This window comes from Stylophora pistillata, chromosome 12 (assembly GCF_964205215.1).
Source record: "Stylophora pistillata chromosome 12, jaStyPist1.2, whole genome shotgun sequence".
In the NCBI taxonomy this organism is placed as follows: domain Eukaryota; kingdom Metazoa; phylum Cnidaria; class Anthozoa; order Scleractinia; family Pocilloporidae; genus Stylophora; species Stylophora pistillata.
The window spans coordinates 435,206-451,184 of NC_142530.1; the positions used below are offsets into that span (position 1 = coordinate 435,206).

General features: G+C 38.2%; 3 protein-coding genes and 1 long non-coding RNA gene across 11 annotated transcripts in view; 2 read left to right on the top strand and 2 right to left on the bottom strand.

The window, feature by feature from the left end:
• Positions 1-2,617, top strand: part of LOC111327395 (ubiquitin carboxyl-terminal hydrolase 40) — an 18,023-nt gene extending 15,406 nt beyond the window's left edge. For 2 of the 3 annotated variants that reach the window (XM_088740128.1, XM_022931562.2), the window contains 4 exons: positions 79-231; positions 416-505; positions 810-910; positions 1,272-2,617. In XM_088740128.1, the coding sequence (XP_088596254.1) occupies positions 79-231; positions 416-505; positions 810-910; positions 1,272-1,338 (411 nt within the window). In that variant the 3' untranslated portion in view covers positions 1,339-2,617. The remainder of the gene's footprint in view (positions 1-78; positions 232-415; positions 506-809; positions 911-1,271) is intronic. The other variant, XM_088740127.1, reaches the window with a different exon arrangement.
• On the bottom strand, positions 1,728-7,303 carry LOC111327396 (succinyl-CoA:glutarate CoA-transferase). 6 transcript variants are annotated; one of them, XM_022931563.2, is made up of 13 exons: positions 7,169-7,303; positions 6,610-6,667; positions 6,394-6,467; positions 5,831-5,916; positions 5,512-5,562; positions 4,790-5,002; positions 4,225-4,368; positions 4,045-4,140; positions 3,655-3,726; positions 3,315-3,412; positions 2,687-2,789; positions 2,518-2,581; positions 1,728-2,058 (listed from the first exon to the last, which is right to left on the bottom strand). In XM_022931563.2, exons 1-13 carry the CDS (start codon positions 7,239-7,241, stop codon positions 1,892-1,894), a joined length of 1,299 nt encoding a protein of 432 aa, XP_022787298.1. In that variant the 5' UTR covers positions 7,242-7,303; the 3' UTR covers positions 1,728-1,891. The 6 variants fall into 6 exon arrangements, 4 of the variants coding, with proteins under 4 accessions (XP_022787298.1, XP_088596257.1, XP_088596258.1 ...); XM_088740131.1 differs by having other exon boundaries at positions 6,610-6,685; positions 7,169-7,285; XR_015993634.1 differs by having other exon boundaries at positions 1,848-2,198; positions 2,371-2,581; positions 6,610-6,685; positions 7,169-7,295.
• Positions 7,280-12,516, top strand: LOC111327431 (MOB-like protein phocein). Its single transcript, XM_022931617.2, has 7 exons — positions 7,280-7,425; positions 7,794-7,856; positions 9,659-9,802; positions 10,082-10,168; positions 10,453-10,532; positions 11,103-11,214; positions 11,421-12,516. The coding sequence occupies exons 1-7, from the start codon at positions 7,363-7,365 to the stop codon at positions 11,583-11,585; spliced, it is 714 nt and encodes a 237-aa protein (XP_022787352.1). The 5' UTR covers positions 7,280-7,362; the 3' UTR covers positions 11,586-12,516.
• Positions 12,021-15,573, bottom strand: LOC148718325 (uncharacterized). Its single transcript, XR_015993636.1, has 2 exons — positions 14,498-15,573; positions 12,021-12,549 (listed from the first exon to the last, which is right to left on the bottom strand). It is a non-coding gene; the product is annotated as an uncharacterized LOC148718325 (long non-coding RNA).
• Positions 15,574-15,979: the final 406 nt, after the last annotated feature.

Consider the following 15,979-nt stretch of genomic DNA (forward strand, 5'->3'; position numbering starts at 1 on the left):
TAACGTCAGAGGCAACAGAAGCAATGGTTTCGGTTTTGATATTTAGTGCTGTATAAGTAATATTTTCTGTCTTGTCAGGTGATATTTGAGCCTTCAGGTGGCGCTTCTCCCGAGTCCTTACGTTACTTTTTGGGCAGAGTTTGGGATATTCCTCTTGAAAGACTTAACGTGGCCAAATATCTAAGAGGCAAATATGAATGGTTGGTTATTAAAGACACTGGTGTTACTCAGGTAATTAAACGTTTCAAGTTCATGTTTTCTGTATAACAGACATTACAACGTCTTCTCCGTCACACTACCTAAAAACGTTTAGGTATGTTAAATATGAAGGATATGAAAAGCCGGTCAGCGTTGATTGTTATTTTAGGAAATCCATATGGAGCTTTAAATTTACTAGAATTATTGCATTCTTTAGCGACAGAACAAGAAAAAGGGCGGAAAAAAGAAAATCAATCTGCGACAGTCTCCTTTTAATCTTCAAGATGGGGATGTTATTGGTGTCAAGGTACTGTTACTATTTAGGTCATACTGAAAAATTCAACCTCGTTCCCAGGGCCTTCTGTCATACACCTTGGGTCTTAAAAAGTTTTTCCCGCGTTATGACGACTCGTAATATCTTGTAGTGTTTGTATTATGTTGAAAAACTATAATACAAGATCCTCCTTTAAGAGCACAATTATTTCTGAGTCCTTTAAACTTTACATAGAACAAATCGAACGCATTTTGCTAATCGTCAATCATTACCAGTTATTTCGGTAACTTTAGATACTGTTAACTTCACTTCAACTTCCTTTTTTGTAATCTTAAAGGATTGTCAATCCGATTCAGAAGACAGAGATGATTTCAGTACACTAGCAGATGATGAAGGAAAAGAAAAACTTAAAAGGGAAGAGGAGGAGAAAAAGAGGAGGTGAACAGCATTTTATTTCTTGACGTTTAGAGCTAATTTTAATTGAGTGTCGAAAGTAATCTTGGTTTGCACCGGTTTTGTTTTACTTCGCGCTGTGATTGGTCCAGAATACTCGTGCCACTCTCTCAACCAATCAGATACAAAACGAAAACCAATCATGACTTGGTCGCCCGCGTTTTCCCGCGCTTTACGCATTTGGTTGATTTCACTTTGAGCTCTCATTGGCTCTTAAAGATATTTTCCTTCCTTCCGCTTGAACAATCCGATTACTTAAGTTTTGGTTTTACGACACTCAATCGATAAGCGCTCTATTCTGAAAGTTGAATATTAGCCATATTCAGTTTTGTTTCGTGTCTTTCAGGAGAAAAGATAAGGGAGCAAGGCGACCCGAGGTTCCGCTCTGCATTCGTGTGGATGACTTTAGATAGCATATCGACCGTTCCTGAAAAACCGTTAAATTTCGAGCAGTGAAACTTTTATAAGGGTCGACCGAAGTAATCTGGGGTTGCTTTTGTTTTTTTTTACTTCCCTACATGGTTGGTCCAGAAACTCGTGTTACTTTCTCAACCACTCAGATACAAGACTAAAATCAATTGCGCCTTGGTCACCTCCCTTTTCCCGCGCCATCACCAGTTTGTTTTTATGTCGAAAATTGAACGTTGAAATTTGACAAACGGGACAACGTTTTAAGGATTCAACTGGAGGATCTAAATTTTTTTGGCAGTAATTTTCGCTCCAGTAGAGATTTTTGTAATGCGTAATTTAATTGCTGGCAAATGTGAGGCTATATTAACTTCTCTTTCAAACACCAAGGTAAAAAAAAAAAAAACATTTTATTTTAATTAAATAAATACCATATCAATTTTTCGCTGAATATACGGACTTGTAACAATAGCTAGGCTTTACTATGATCAGGATGTATATTGTAGTACAACACTGTCTATCAGAATTTTAATTAGGCTCATTAGTTTTTTATTCGAATTATTTCTCAAGGTGACATTCTATGATTTTGTCATATTCAAGATTAGAAATTTCCTCGTCACTATATTCAAGAAGACTTGTCAAAATTTCATTAGTATGTTGTCCTAACAGAGGAGGTGCTCTAGGGACCCCCTGACAGGTTTTTCCGTTGTACTCCACGGCGGGTCCTAAAAGAAAGATTAAAAGAGAAACACACGTGAAAATTCATGGGAAAATCTCAATAATTACTCGTCCAGAATATCGGATAAATCTATTATGCCGTTTTACCAACGAACACTCAAAATTAACTTGTTACTTGAGTGGTCAGCTAGTTGTTTTTAAGAATATATCAACAAAGTTGAAATGGTAAATTGGCCACCGTTACGATTATAAAAGCTGAAGTTTCGAACGTTAGCCCTTCGTCATTCGCTCCGACGAAGGGCTAACGCTCGAAACGTCAGCTTTTATAATCGTGACGGTGGCCAATTTACCATTTCAACTTTGTTGATATATTCAAATTATTTCGTTACCCCCACCGACGCAGCCCCAAACAGTTTCTTTAGAAACTATCAGCCTTTATTGCTTTTTAGCATTGTGTGGTCGCCCAAATAATCTCTGACGAGAAAATATGGAAAACGCTCGGCAACCTGGCACTCGAATCTTTCCAGCTGTGGGATGTTCCATCTCTTGAACCATACTTTTGTATTTCACCTGAAAAAAAAAAAGAATAAACATTTGACATTGTCACTTCTTTCATATGTATTACACACTTTTTACAACTCACCTAAAATCACGCATACCGTTTCGTTACTGTACCTGCGGATCTTCAAACACCGCCTTTATATTATTAATAGGTCCGCAAGGAATGCCGGACCCTTCAAACGCCTTGGCCCATCCCTTTGTTCCTCTTTGCTGAAAACTTTATAAAAGCAAATAACGTTTAATAATTGCCGAATTTCCAATTGAGTGATGAAGTTAATGCGGTATTACTCCATTTCACAAAACGACTTATCAGTCAGTCCGATGCAAAACCCAAACCAATCACAACTTGTTCACTTGCGTTTTCATGCGGCAGTTAATACGTAGACACAGAGTTTCCATTTTCTCCTGGTGTTATTAAATGACACTAAATTGAAGAGCACTCTAACATCATCAGTTGTATGACAACAATGGAACAATTTCAGCATCTGAGCAACTGCACACCTACTCAGCATTAACCCTAACTTGTTCTCAGTTGACTGTTGTTTGGTTAAGGGAGGCAGGCAATTGCTCAGATACCAACATTAATCCACAACAGTAATATTGACCACAATCTAGACATACATAGTTAACGCAGGTCATTAAGATCTTATGTTTCAAACACAAGACACAAGAATTCCCTCTACCAGCCCTTCCCCCACCCCCACCCCACAAAGTCTAGCACTAAAAAGTAAAACAAACATACCATTCTTTTAGTATAGGAAGCAATTTGTGACGATTTTTGACTCGGGCTGCATTTGTAGCATATGATGGGTCATCAGCCAAGTTATCTAAACCTAATAACTAAACCAACAAAAATCCAATCAGATTTTTCTTTTTGAATACCAATACAACTTTGTTATTAGTACAGAATTTTTTCTCAGGAAGCATCTGCATTTCAGAAAAGTGTTTTTTCTCAGGATGCTGGGCACTCTAGAGTCAGATCACTTACTTTCTTGTACTGAGCATTTTGTTTTTAAGTGATAAAAAAGTCGTAAAAAGTGACAGCAAAACATCTAAATAAACAAACAAAACAATCATCTTACTTTGCAAAGTTTTCTAAACAATCCATCATTTCCAGCTCCTACCAAGAAGTGTCCATCACAGGTTTTGAAAGCCTCACAGGAAAATAACGGGAAGGTCAATATTAATCAATTAGGGGAAGGGCTCATGAAGTCAGGACATGATGAGAGAGGACGGAGGGCTTAGACCAACACTCCTCAGTCCCCACCCTCCAAGTGCCTCTATTCTTACTATTGATGCTAATCAAAATATGTCTCGTCTTACAAAACAAAGCTAATGTAGAGCATATCTCACCCACCAACTTCTCTCATTCAACATTTGCTGAGTAAGAGCAGAGGCTTTTATTACCTTCTATAATTGCATGAAAAAAAAAAAAAAAGCTCTCTGCATGTGATGCAGATTTATTATCTCACCTGGTATGGAACAATACTGTGGTGAGCTGTTCCATAGCGTCCAGTCTCAAACCCAGCATTGAGATAACTTGTTCCAACGTGGCTAAGCATGGCTATCTACAGCATGGGCAGAAATATGATAAAGAAACTGTCAGTCACAAAGATTTATAAAACACACTTCTAGCACTTGTCAATGAGTACCTGTGATGCCAGCAAGGAGCAATCTATTTTCTGTCCCAATCCAGTTGTTTGTCTCTGTAGAAGTGCAGCCATAATGGCTCCATGTGCATACAACCCTGTAGTTATGTCTGTTACTGCAATGCCAACCTTACAAGGATCACTGTCCTAAAAACAATAGTAACAGTATATAAATTTTTTGTCACAATCAAGCCAAAATTTATTTAGCACTTTTTGCAATAATGAAAGAAAACAGTTATTATGCATTAAGTCTACAGCACAAGGAATTCACACTCAGCAACAAGTCTCTGCAAACAGCCACTCCATTTGGACTGGTTTAAAAAACAAGCCAGTGAGAGTTATCACAGACACAAGACACAGTGACCTGTCCAAGCCATAGTCAACTCCTGTGGAAGAAGGACATTTTATTGTTCTTTTTCTAACAATGAATGATAGTGATTTTCACAGAGTCTTCCTGCTTGGCATGAGATAACTTATTGCTACAATTTAACCCTGAAACAGCAACTTGTTTCTCAACATGTCTTTGCCTCGAGTCTCACATGACCAATGTTAGGGCATTCAAAGGTACCTCAGGGCCTGTTATGTGCATCAGTCCCCCAATACCCGAGACCATGACATCATATCCTGGCCTCTGATCATATGGTCCCCCAGGACCAAATCCTGTTATTGAACAATATATCAAGGATGGTATTGATGCCCTCAGCTGATCGTATCCTAAACCCACTTTGTCCAGTTTTCCAGGTAAGTAGTTTTCTACCAGAACGTCGCACTTCGAAGCAAGCTGTCAAGTAAATGGGGTTTCACATTAAATTTGTTCAATCTGATTGGTGAAAGGATAACTTGCTGTGTAGTCAAGTAATGCTGAAAATCTGCCTCTCATGCATAAGATTTATATACACTTGGGTGAAAGACAAAAAGGTTTAAAATGATGCACAGGGTGATTGCTGGAGCTACTGGGAGACCCTATAAGCTCCTCAGCCCAACTGATGATCAACAGAGACAAGTGAACAAGCAAGGAAAGTGAAAGCAGCAAGGGTCCAGTTAGAAGTGACAAAAGTTGGCCAGTCTCCCTCCTTTATTTTCTCACTTACTCCACCGTTTCTTCCATCCCAAGAAAGTGATTACTCAGAAAAGGCTGAGCAAGGAAAAACGATCACTATAAAAACGTTCAAAGTGTCAATCAACAAAATTAGAAGGATCTTTAGATTAAATCTTACTGAGCCTGAATCTGCATGAACTATTTGTCAATTGACTAAATGACTGTAAGTGGTTGAGCCTCTTTCTAAGTACCTTTCTAACAATTTCTGTACCTTTGGGATTCTTGATGTTTACAGCAATGCTCTGGAAAATTTCAACAAAAGAAATTATTGCAATTTGTGAAGGCAAGTGCAAGAATCAATTATGTTTTTCTCATGGAAAATGTTTGTCCAATAGACCAGCATTATCATATCCTTGGAAAGAGTGATGTGGGCAATTCAATGCATCCCTAAGAAACAATCTACATAAAATAAAAATTGTTTTAAGTTTATGAGCAACCCCATTCCTAGTTTATTATCTTATTTATTTTAACAGGTTGTTGTTACTAAGAAGTGAGATACCTGACGAATACCTTCTTGTTTCTATTTATAGAGAGGAAATACGTGCTTTCATTCTCACAAAATGGGGGAGCCCATGATCTTGTGTCATCTCCAGAGACTAAAACAAGAACATATCAATGTTTCAATAAAACGAAAAACTGAGATCTGGGCTTGGCAACCATGTACACATTCAAACACATGCATTCTTGTGGGTATCTAGAAAAATATAATATTGTTATACACCCACAGGGCTCAACAAACTTTTCAACTTACTAGCCAAGTGGCTAGTGACATCTTAGATGTTACGACAATTTCAGTTTCTTTACTAACCAAACTGGCTAGTGGAAATTGAAAACCACTAGCCAAACCTGAATTTCTATTAGTCTGTAGCTAGTGGGCTACCGTTAGTCTCGAGCCCTGACACACAGTATTGCTTTGAGCTTTCCTATTCAGCTTTAAATCAAGATTGACATAAGAATAACAAAAATGACTAAAGACTAGGGATACTAGCTAATAACTGGAGTTGAGTGAACCAATCAGAACACCAGAATGCCATACTGGCATTTGGAGTTGAAAATTTGATAAATGACATTACCTGGTTTTTCAATTTTTATTATTTCTGCTCCTAAATCCCCAAGGAGCATTGTTGTAAAAGGACCTGCAAGAATCCTAACCAAAAATAAACAATCACTTTAAATTTTCTTGTTGAACTTATTTATCAAGATGGCTCTCTCAATTGTATTTAACTGGAATGTGATGCGATAATTAAAAGAACCATATTTCAGTGCCTTATAATAAGTGAATGACATACCTTGTCATATCTAAAACTCTTACACCTGACAGTGGGCCAGTCATTATTGATCTCTCACCTGGAGAGAAAAGGAGGCCTGGGGATAAGTGCACCAGATTCTGGAGCAAAAGTTCTAGTTATATGACAAATGATGGTAGATACTGATCATCATTAATGAGATAATGATGATGACAATAACTTATGATGTCAATAAAGCCCTCCATACCCATCTATTGTCAGTAAGTGCAATGGCTGAGTTGATCTTCAATATAATTACAATGATGATGATGACAATGATGAAATGATGGTAAACAATGATGATGACGATTAAAATAGTTGGCCACAGTGAAGATAAGTAACAAATGATTAAGATATCGACTATGGTTGCCATAAATTGAATGGTGACAAATTTGACTTAACCACCCCCTGTTTACGCCACATTTTTGCGACTGCCACTCAAACCTTTGGTCTTCGGAAATTTATTAGAATCACTGATAATCTGTGATGTGTCTATCAATGATATGGCACTCTCTTTTGTAACATAAATAAGATACCTATAAAGTCAGTATGTATAGCTTACCAACTAATACTGCTCTCCTGCACACACATCTATCAGTTGGCAAGAGGAAGTGAAATAATTTATTAAAAGTCATAATACAAACAGATAGTTGCTGATTCGTTCATGTAATTGTACTCAAGTGCAAGTGCATCAAATATTTCCTTTTATTTGAGTATCCGCTGACTTGCGGCCTCGTACTACACTCTGAAAACAAAATGGCGACAGCAGATGTGATAACAACAATCATAAGAAGAAATAGGCCGGGAACCAAGGCTGCTGTAAGTTCTTAACTTAATTCTTACTGTTTTTGATAATTCAGATGACTGTATATGCCTTGCTTTGCATTTTACAGAAAGGTGCTGAATTGTGAGTTTACACAATATTGAATACCCGAGACATGGACGTTGCCACACAAGAGTTCTGTTTTGAAAAGCTTCTCATTTTTAGTACCTCGATGAATTATCATTTATGTAGGTTAGAATTATAGCCAAACTTATGCAAACTTTTTTCGTTCCTAATTTGCATAGCATGCCTGTGTCGCTTACCTTTTCATTTTATTCATCGTTTTTACCAAGGAGCTGCAGAGAGCTGCGGTGAGCTACATGAACCGTTAAGATCTGACCTAATTTCTGTGTTTTTGTGCCAGGACATGTATGGCTGGCCTGACGAGCCATTTGAGGAGATGGATAGTACGTTAGCAGTACAACAGGTACCAAAACATGGAAAGATGAGAAGCTGGATATCCCTATTCTTTGAGCCATATCTTTTGAAACATAGGGCATTTTAGAACATGTTTTATCATTAAAAGGGCGATCTTATGGTAAAATGTGGAGGCAGTGTGGTCTAGTGATTGGGGTGCTTAACTTGTAATCTCCAACATGCTACCCATGGGCTGGCCTCTTGTATTTATGTGGACTGTGTTTCTTTCCTTTGTGAAGAGCAATGAAAACTACAGAGTCAACAGTAAATTTTTCATGCCTCCAAAACCTTATTGTATTCATCATAGGGGGAGCAGGGTTTTTATTAGAAGCCGGGCCCCGGGTACCAGTGACCATCTACTTTCATTCAAGATAGAGCCAAGGAAGCGTACAAAAGCATTAACATATCAAAAATTTTAAACATGAAAATCTGCTTCAGCCTGTATAGGCACTGAGAATCTATCATTGGAATCCTGCTGTCTGGAACCTTCAATATTTCGAAACTCCTTGTAACTCAGACTGAAAGTAATTTTCTATTGAGGAAGAAGAGGAAACCTCCAAAGCCTTGGAGCTAACAGATTTGGCTGCTGAAGATTCTGATTACGGCTCTGACTTTAAGTGTTCATAAACTTAAAAAATATCTTCAGTTTCTCTTTGATAAGTTTGTAAGTTTGAGCCAAATTGTAACTTTAAGAAGGAAGGAGGCTCTAAATAACAACTGTATTGTTTTGATGTAGCCATAGCTGTGTACTAAAATAATCAAATTCTCCTACCATTCTTTTTTACTAAAACTAGATTAAGTATGCATCATTGCAAGAAAATGTCTTTTCCAGATAGCAGGAAAATGTGCTCCTGGGATTCTTAAGTTTTAAATATTTAACAGGGGAGCATGCCCCTGGACCCCCCTAGAAGTTCGGGCCTTCGGCTGTCAATTTTATTAGCCTAAGGGTACCTGCTTACTCACAAGGCAGCACCTTTCTACTTCAAAAGTTAATGAAAACTTTGAGGGAGTGGAGAAAAATTCAAAATATCCATGCAAAGAACCGCTGCCTGGTTAGCTCAATTGGGAGAGTGCCGGACTGCTGTGCGGGAGGTCGAGAGTTCAATACCGGCCGGACCAACACTCAGGGTCTTAAAATTAACTGAGAAGAATATGCTTCCTTTCTTTAACATCAAGAATTGGTTAGATATTCTAGTCTTCTCGGATAGGGATGAATAAATGGAGGTCCCGTCTCCTGCAGGGTTAGGGGCAGGAGACGTTAATTTCCCACGCACGAGATTACTGTGTGATGGATGTCCTCCCCTGGGGTGGGTTGGGTGGGTAACAGGACCCCCGTTGATACCAGTGTTTACTACACTGAAGGGGCTATCCTGTATAAATATAGATGTCTGTCTGTCTGTCTGTCTGTCCTTAAATAACTACTGCAAACCAGTACTGAAAAAGAAATTCTTGTACACCAAGAACAGACTCCTAATTAACTATGACAAACAGCAGTTTCTTCCTTCTTCCCGTACGTGGTTATATTAAGGCAAACAGGCATTTTGAACCCTTCACACCCTAACATCAGAATGCAAGTTCTCCATACTGTTCTCTATATATACTGCCTAATCCACTGATAAGGAGAATTTGTTTAATAATCAAGAGCTACTTTAGTTGGTGATCATTTTCTTTATTCTTGTGACCTTAATTGGTGATTCAGGGGTGATGTTGTAAAGAAAAATTAGATACTACTGACTAGTAGTCACTCTTATGGTCAAAGGGTTGAGTTCTTGAGAGAAAAACATTTAACCATCCTTTTATTATTGTGCTTAGTATATTCAGCAACAGATCCGAGCAGATTACACAAATATAGAGGCAATTTTAGAGTCACCTGAGGGCCAAGATGAAGGAGTATGGAAATATGAACATCTGAGGCAGTTTTGTATGGAACTTAATGGATTAGCTGTCAGACTTCAGGTAACTTCAGCCATGGAGACCTAAACTCTCCCTAAATGATCAGTACAATATCTGAGTTAAATGAGAATCAAAGAGAAAGTGTCACAGTTAAAAACTTGAAATTCCCCATATTCTTTTTTATAGAAAATTTTAAAAAATATAGTTGTAAGAGTAGAAAATTTGTTTGTTGATGGTCAGGTTTACATAGCCATAACTTGCTCCTCAAGTGGACCAAGAAACAAATGTCACCAATGAAAAAAAAGTTTGCTGACCCTTTTCACTGACTTTTGTTTATTTCAGTCTGACTGTACTCCCACAACTTGTACACAGATGACTGCCACAGAGCAGTGGATATTCCTATGTGCTGCACACAAAACCCCCAGAGAGGTATGACATTCTCAGAAACTACTGATGTCAGGTTGTTGCTACTTTTTTGTGATTGTTTCTTATAATTTTCTGAGTGAACTGGGAGAGTAAGATCGTGGACATTGACGTCAGTCCCATTGGTTAGGTTACAAATGGTCTAGATGATGCAATTGTTCATTAATTAACGAATTGACTGACTGATTGATTATTGATTGATAGACTGAGAGAATGATTGACTGACTAACTGACTCACTCCCTGATTGATTGATGCATTCATTGATTAATAACTGCATGATCCTCAACAGTGTCCAGCTATTGATTACACACGACATACTCTGGATGGTGCAGCATCTTTGCTGAACAGCAACAAGTACTTTCCAAGCAGGTATTGACATTTTCTTCTTCCCTTGTATTTATTATGCTTTTACCCTAGCAGAACAAGAGAAAGAGTTCTTTAATCTGTTTTTATTGAAGACAAACCCCCATTTTTGGAGCTCTGTCTCTCTTATGTACAGCAGGTTACTCAGGAAGCTACTCTTTATTTGCTTCGTATGGCCTGTTTCCCACTTGTTGTTCCATTTTTATTGTCTTATCAAAAGTGTTCCAAGAGCTCTATTTACTGAGTTTTAAAGAAATTGTTTGCCTCTGACTGTTGTTATTTTTGAAACAGACGCTTCGGCTAATGCTTAAGCCTTCATTAGTGATACGAAATACGAATATCGTTATCATACGCTATTTAAAGTTAAAAACGTGACGCGAAGCTTGCGCGCGTAACTATTTATTTGATGCTCGCGCGAGGTCTTGATGCTCGCGCGAGGTCTTGATGCTCGCGCGTGGTAGGAGGGTAGCAACACTCTTTATTTATGCCATGACAACCCAAGAGACAATCAGGCAGTGTAGGTGATAGGCTTAGGACCAGTTTCACAATAGTTAACGTGACCTTTTTTCTTTCTAGAGTAAGCATCAAGGAATCTTCTGTGGCTAAACTGGGATCAGTTTGCCGGCGTGTTTACCGGATATTTTCACATGCTTACTTTCACCATAGGAGCATTTACGATGAGTTTGAGGTAATCCATGTCTGTTGGTATTCACAAGTATAACTAAGCGTTCTAATTTCGGGTCCCAAACCCCAAACTTCCCTCGTTTTAATCCCGCCACTACTATCGCTATCATTTACTTCTGTACTTTGCTCCGTTTTACTAATTGATCACCTGGAACTGGTTACTGAAAAGGCAATGTAAGTTTCCCAAGTTTCCTTGTTTCATATCCGCAGAACGAGACTCTCCTGTGCAAAAGGTTTACAACGTATGTTCTAAAGTACGATTTGATGGCAAAAGAGAACCTTATTGTACCCATGGATGAGACACAGTCACCTCCACTCCCACCCCCATCCCCTGAGGATTCCACAGATGAAACTGCAATGGACAGTGAAACGTGAATGATGAAACAAAAGTTTGAAAGCCATTGGAAATTAACTTAAGTCAGTGAAAATGGCGGTCTGAACTGCTTTTCACCTTAAACAGCTTTATTAACTCCTAAATGCTCCCCGCCACTGGGAAAGAAAAACCTTAACGCAGGCAAATGTTTGAAGGATATTGAGTTGGTTGAAGATTTTAGCAAGCAAAATCGTTCGCCATTGAAGGAAAATTGCAAAAGACCTATTATTTGTTGTAAACGGAACTTCCCATCAGTGATAGCTGCGCTACTCAAATAATTCTCTCTTTTTTCCTTTACTTGTTTGAGGTGTGTTAGACAGAGTTTTTATGTAACAGCCTTTTTAGGATCGAGATTTCGATTCTAACGACTTGTCATTAACTTTTATTAATTTTTCCCTTGAAGTGGGCCTTGACGTGTTTAAAATAACCCGTGAAGGTTTTTTGTTTTTTTAAACAGTGATTTTATTTGACTGTCTCGTCAATGTAATACAATGTGACAGTGAAATTTCTTACAAGATTTCTCATTAATAGCTTACAGCAACGGAATTTTTTTTCCACGAATTAATGCTCTTGAACACATTTCGTTTTCTTAAGTTAGGTAAAAAAAAAATTAACTGAAGGATTTCCTCCTTGCCTTTTTCGGTATTTGCATTTAGATATTATTTTATCCTCAAATTATTAGGAAGGGAGAGTTACAATGAGGCTTTGACTCAGCGTCGCTATACTTTATCCAGCATGTTGTCATATATTTTTATCTATTTCTTTCTTAGAAAGACTTTTCTTTGTCAGTGAATAAGCAACGCCAGGGGAAACATCATCTTGATGAGAGAGGCTGGTTTGCTTCTTTTCTCCATTCTGCATTGTACTTTTCCTTTTCATTCTTTGCATGATTATTGCATAAAGACACATGGCGTCTGGCTATGAAAGCTGCGACTGCTCTCTTGTTTTAGTTCTTTTTGCAAATATCTGAGAGGAAACAATTCAGAGTATTAGTCAGGTTAGACGCTACAAGCAGTTTTTGATTGAGTGCCCATAATAATCCGGTAGTCCATTAGGTTTATCTCCCGTTGCCCTGTGATTGGCCCCCCAAAAAAAACGTCGTCCTCTCAACCAATGAGAACAACTAAACTAAATCCAATTGCGACCAATCGCAACTTGGTCTCCCGCGTTTTCGCGCGCTTTCGTAGTTTGTTTGATTTTGCTTTATCATCGTCGTCTTGTGGAATTTTCGTAGAATCTGATTTTCTCCCGCTATTACGTTAGTTTTTGGTTACTTCGCTCAAACGGAAAGCGGTCTCTTTCTGAAGGAGTGTCACAAGTTCACAGGATCAGACCTAGCTAACTCTCAGGAAAGGTAAACGTCATGTGCATTTTTGTTTGTTTGTTTGTTAGTTTTTTTGCTTTGTTTTGCCTCTATAGGAGGCACTTACAGAATAGGAGTATTAATTTACTATTGTCCATCTTAATACAGATTGAAGTCTTCGTACTTAGCTACCAAACACATTTACCAGAGCAAATTGCACAGAGACTGTCCGCCATTATATCTGCAGTTAGTAGACAACGTTACTTTTCTTGTATGTCCCAACCTGTAAACACTCTCTTACTACAGGATAGTGTCTCAAGGTATGAGGATTAAACCCTAGTAACAACTTCATCAAGAGCCCGTCGTGTAGATTTTGTCTTTTCCAAGAGATGCACTGATGTAGCTCTCAAAGGCCGGGAGCGCCCAGGCAACAGGAATGCAAAGTCACTATTTTCCAATTTACAACATTTCAAAGTCCAAATTCAGTAATCTAAGAGCAGTCGCTTTATTTAAGCGAAGTCTTTCGCGCGAGTAAAAAAAATCTGTCAAAAAAATTACAAAAGTTGATGTTAACACGCAGTGCGGAACTTTGGAATTAATGCTAATGCCCTGTGCGCCAACATTGATTTTTTCACTAACTTTTTTTACTCGAACAACATAATAGACTTTTGGTCTATTTGATATATATATATATATTATTGTACAGCGCTTTTGAATATTGACCAATAGTTAAAGCGCTCTATAAATTTATTATTATTATTATTATTAATATTCACCGAAAAGGAGACACTGCTCGTAGTCTAATTAGCAACGCGAACGACTTGCTCTGAAAGGGTCTCTCTTATTAGATTACCATGATACTTTTTTCTCGTTTGGGTGCATTTAATTCATTGCCAGTATTGATCTCTGTTATGTTACGATGTGGGTTTCGAAAATTGGTTGTGGGATAGAAATAAATGCATGTAAGAAAGAAGTTGAATTACTGTAAAACAAATGTAAAATGCACCATGTACGAATTAATTCAAATTGAACTACTCAGTGGTAGTCTGCACAAGAAGGAAATTCAACACCATTTGCAGCTTTTAATATTTGTTTGCTCAGTTGAAAAGGCTTGTGAGACTTCGAATCATCATTGCCTCTTTCCCCTTCGGAAATTGCAATCATTAGACGTGAGGCGGGATGCTAGACTAGAAGATTCCTTACATCATCTCGGCTATTCTGTGTGCGCCGCTTATTCTTCACTGAGCTTTCTTTTCATCGAGAAGAAAGGTCATCGACATCAAACGCCTTACCACCACTGCATGTTTACCTTATTTTCAAAGTACTGACTTCATATCTCGATAAAACATGATAGCCGATTTTGTCTTGTTTGTCAATTTGTGTTTTCTCGCTTTTCTTACCTTGGAGATGCGATATAATTTTCTCCGTTGTTTCAAGTGGCAGTTGAGCCTTTTGCCACCAAGAATTTAAACTGCCCATCTAATTTCTTGTTGAACTTGAATTGTAAGGGATATCGCTACGCTATTTTCGAAAGTGCATCGTTTAGCCTGTAGCTCGAGTCCAGGCGTTTATTTTCTTAGTAAATTTAATGAAATAACACTAATTTCTTACCTGAGACGAAATGAGCACTCGCTGCAAACCCTCTAGACACTCAGCAAATCAAAGGCTTTTGGCAACATTTAGCGCTTAAAACGGTTTCAAAGAGAGGTAAATCAAGTAAGATAACTTGCCATTGGTCGTTTTAAGGTGTAATAAATAGAAGGATTTTGAATTGAAGTGGACCATCGTTTCCTTTTTTTGTACAATGAAAACAAAAGCATACTTGAGGAAGCTGCTCGTTGCTCAGACAACCCAAAACCCAACGTAGATAACGCATTTCCAAATGATTGAAAATAGAGGCGCAGCCAAGATGAGACATATTAAAATACAGTGAAAACGTTCTCTGGCCAAAAGTTTTGGAAAACATAAGCTTTCGGCTGTCGATCTACAGCCTTCCACGGATAAAACTTGAAATGTAAATTAGTAAAATATAGCCTATAAAAAGCGAGATAAAGGTGATAAGAAGAACAAAGTAAAAATATGGAAAGGGTGGCTATTGGATCGGCTTGGAGTTATTGTCCGCATTCTTGATAGCAGAGGTGTGCCAAGCCTCCAGAGTTTTTCTAATACGAAAAGAGCCTTTGTCGATAACTCGAGAATGATTGAAATCAATGCGATCATCAAATGAACATGCATGTTTCGAAGTGTTTGGCCCATTAGCACATGTCTTTACATTCCTAATGTGTTCTTTCTTGCGGGTTTCAAAGCAACGGCTGGTTTCACCGACATAACACCAGTTACAATCGGCACAGGGTATTTTATAAACCACATTGGGTTGGTGTTCAATAGGTGGTCTGAATTTAGGGGAACGGAATTCTTGTTGCATTTCCAAATGTTCACCAAAAATTTCTCGTGTTTTGACAACGGCTATGGTAGCTCCATGAAGATAGCAAAGACAGCTCCATGATGACAATGATACTTTTGGATCCGCAGTTCAAGCCAGTAACAATTTTAATAGTTTCCGTTTGCCTGTCGAGCCCTCTGAGGGTCTTCCCCTCTCCTCTCTTTCCCCTCCCCCCCGCCCTCTAGAAAATAAAAACGCCCAAATGCACTTGTTTTTACTTTACTTATTAAAGACAAGAAGACAATAACATGCTTACAAAACTGATAATGGTAACGAATTTGCCAGAACTCCCTGCGGGAATATGTCGCGACATCTCGGACCAGCGGCTGACCATCTAAAAAAAAAAAATCATGATTTTCTTAAACAGCTGGTGAGTATTTGTTGAAGTTAACTGAACATCAACTGTAAATAACAAAAACAAAAATTAGTAAATACATGAATAACTTGTGTACTATGAAAAATCTGATTGGTCATGGGCATACGGGCAATATGAAAAGTGCGTGAAGTTGAAATGATAACCCAATATCTGCGGCGGATATTGCATTTATCTAGCCTGCGTGTAGTCGTACCCCCGAGGGTATGGCTACTCGTAGGCTACACTTATCAAGTCGAGTTCAAAGTCTGTAGAATATCTACATTTAAAAAATGTA

What these genes read in the sequence shown, in the direction of transcription:
- LOC111327396 (XM_088740131.1), bottom strand. Translation starts at nt 7,241, where the DNA reads ATGACTTTTAATAAATTATTTCACTTCCTCTTGCCAACTGATAGATGT. An exon ending in CAGGAGAGCAGTATTAGTTG is followed by an intron (nt 6,686 to 7,168) that starts GTAAGCTATACA and finishes ACTTATCCCCAG; the next exon opens with GCCTCCTTTTCTCTCCAGGT. An exon ending in TGCACATAACAGGCCCTGAG is followed by an intron (nt 4,369 to 4,789) that starts GTACCTTTGAAT and finishes TATTGTTTTTAG; the next exon opens with GACAGTGATCCTTGTAAGGT.
- LOC111327431 (XM_022931617.2), top strand. Translation starts at nt 7,363, where the DNA reads ATGGCGACAGCAGATGTGATAACAACAATCATAAGAAGAAATAGGCCG. An exon ending in GGCCGGGAACCAAGGCTGCT is followed by an intron (nt 7,426 to 7,793) that starts GTAAGTTCTTAA and finishes TTTTTGTGCCAG; the next exon opens with GACATGTATGGCTGGCCTGA. An exon ending in AACAAGTACTTTCCAAGCAG is followed by an intron (nt 10,533 to 11,102) that starts GTATTGACATTT and finishes TTTTCTTTCTAG; the next exon opens with AGTAAGCATCAAGGAATCTT.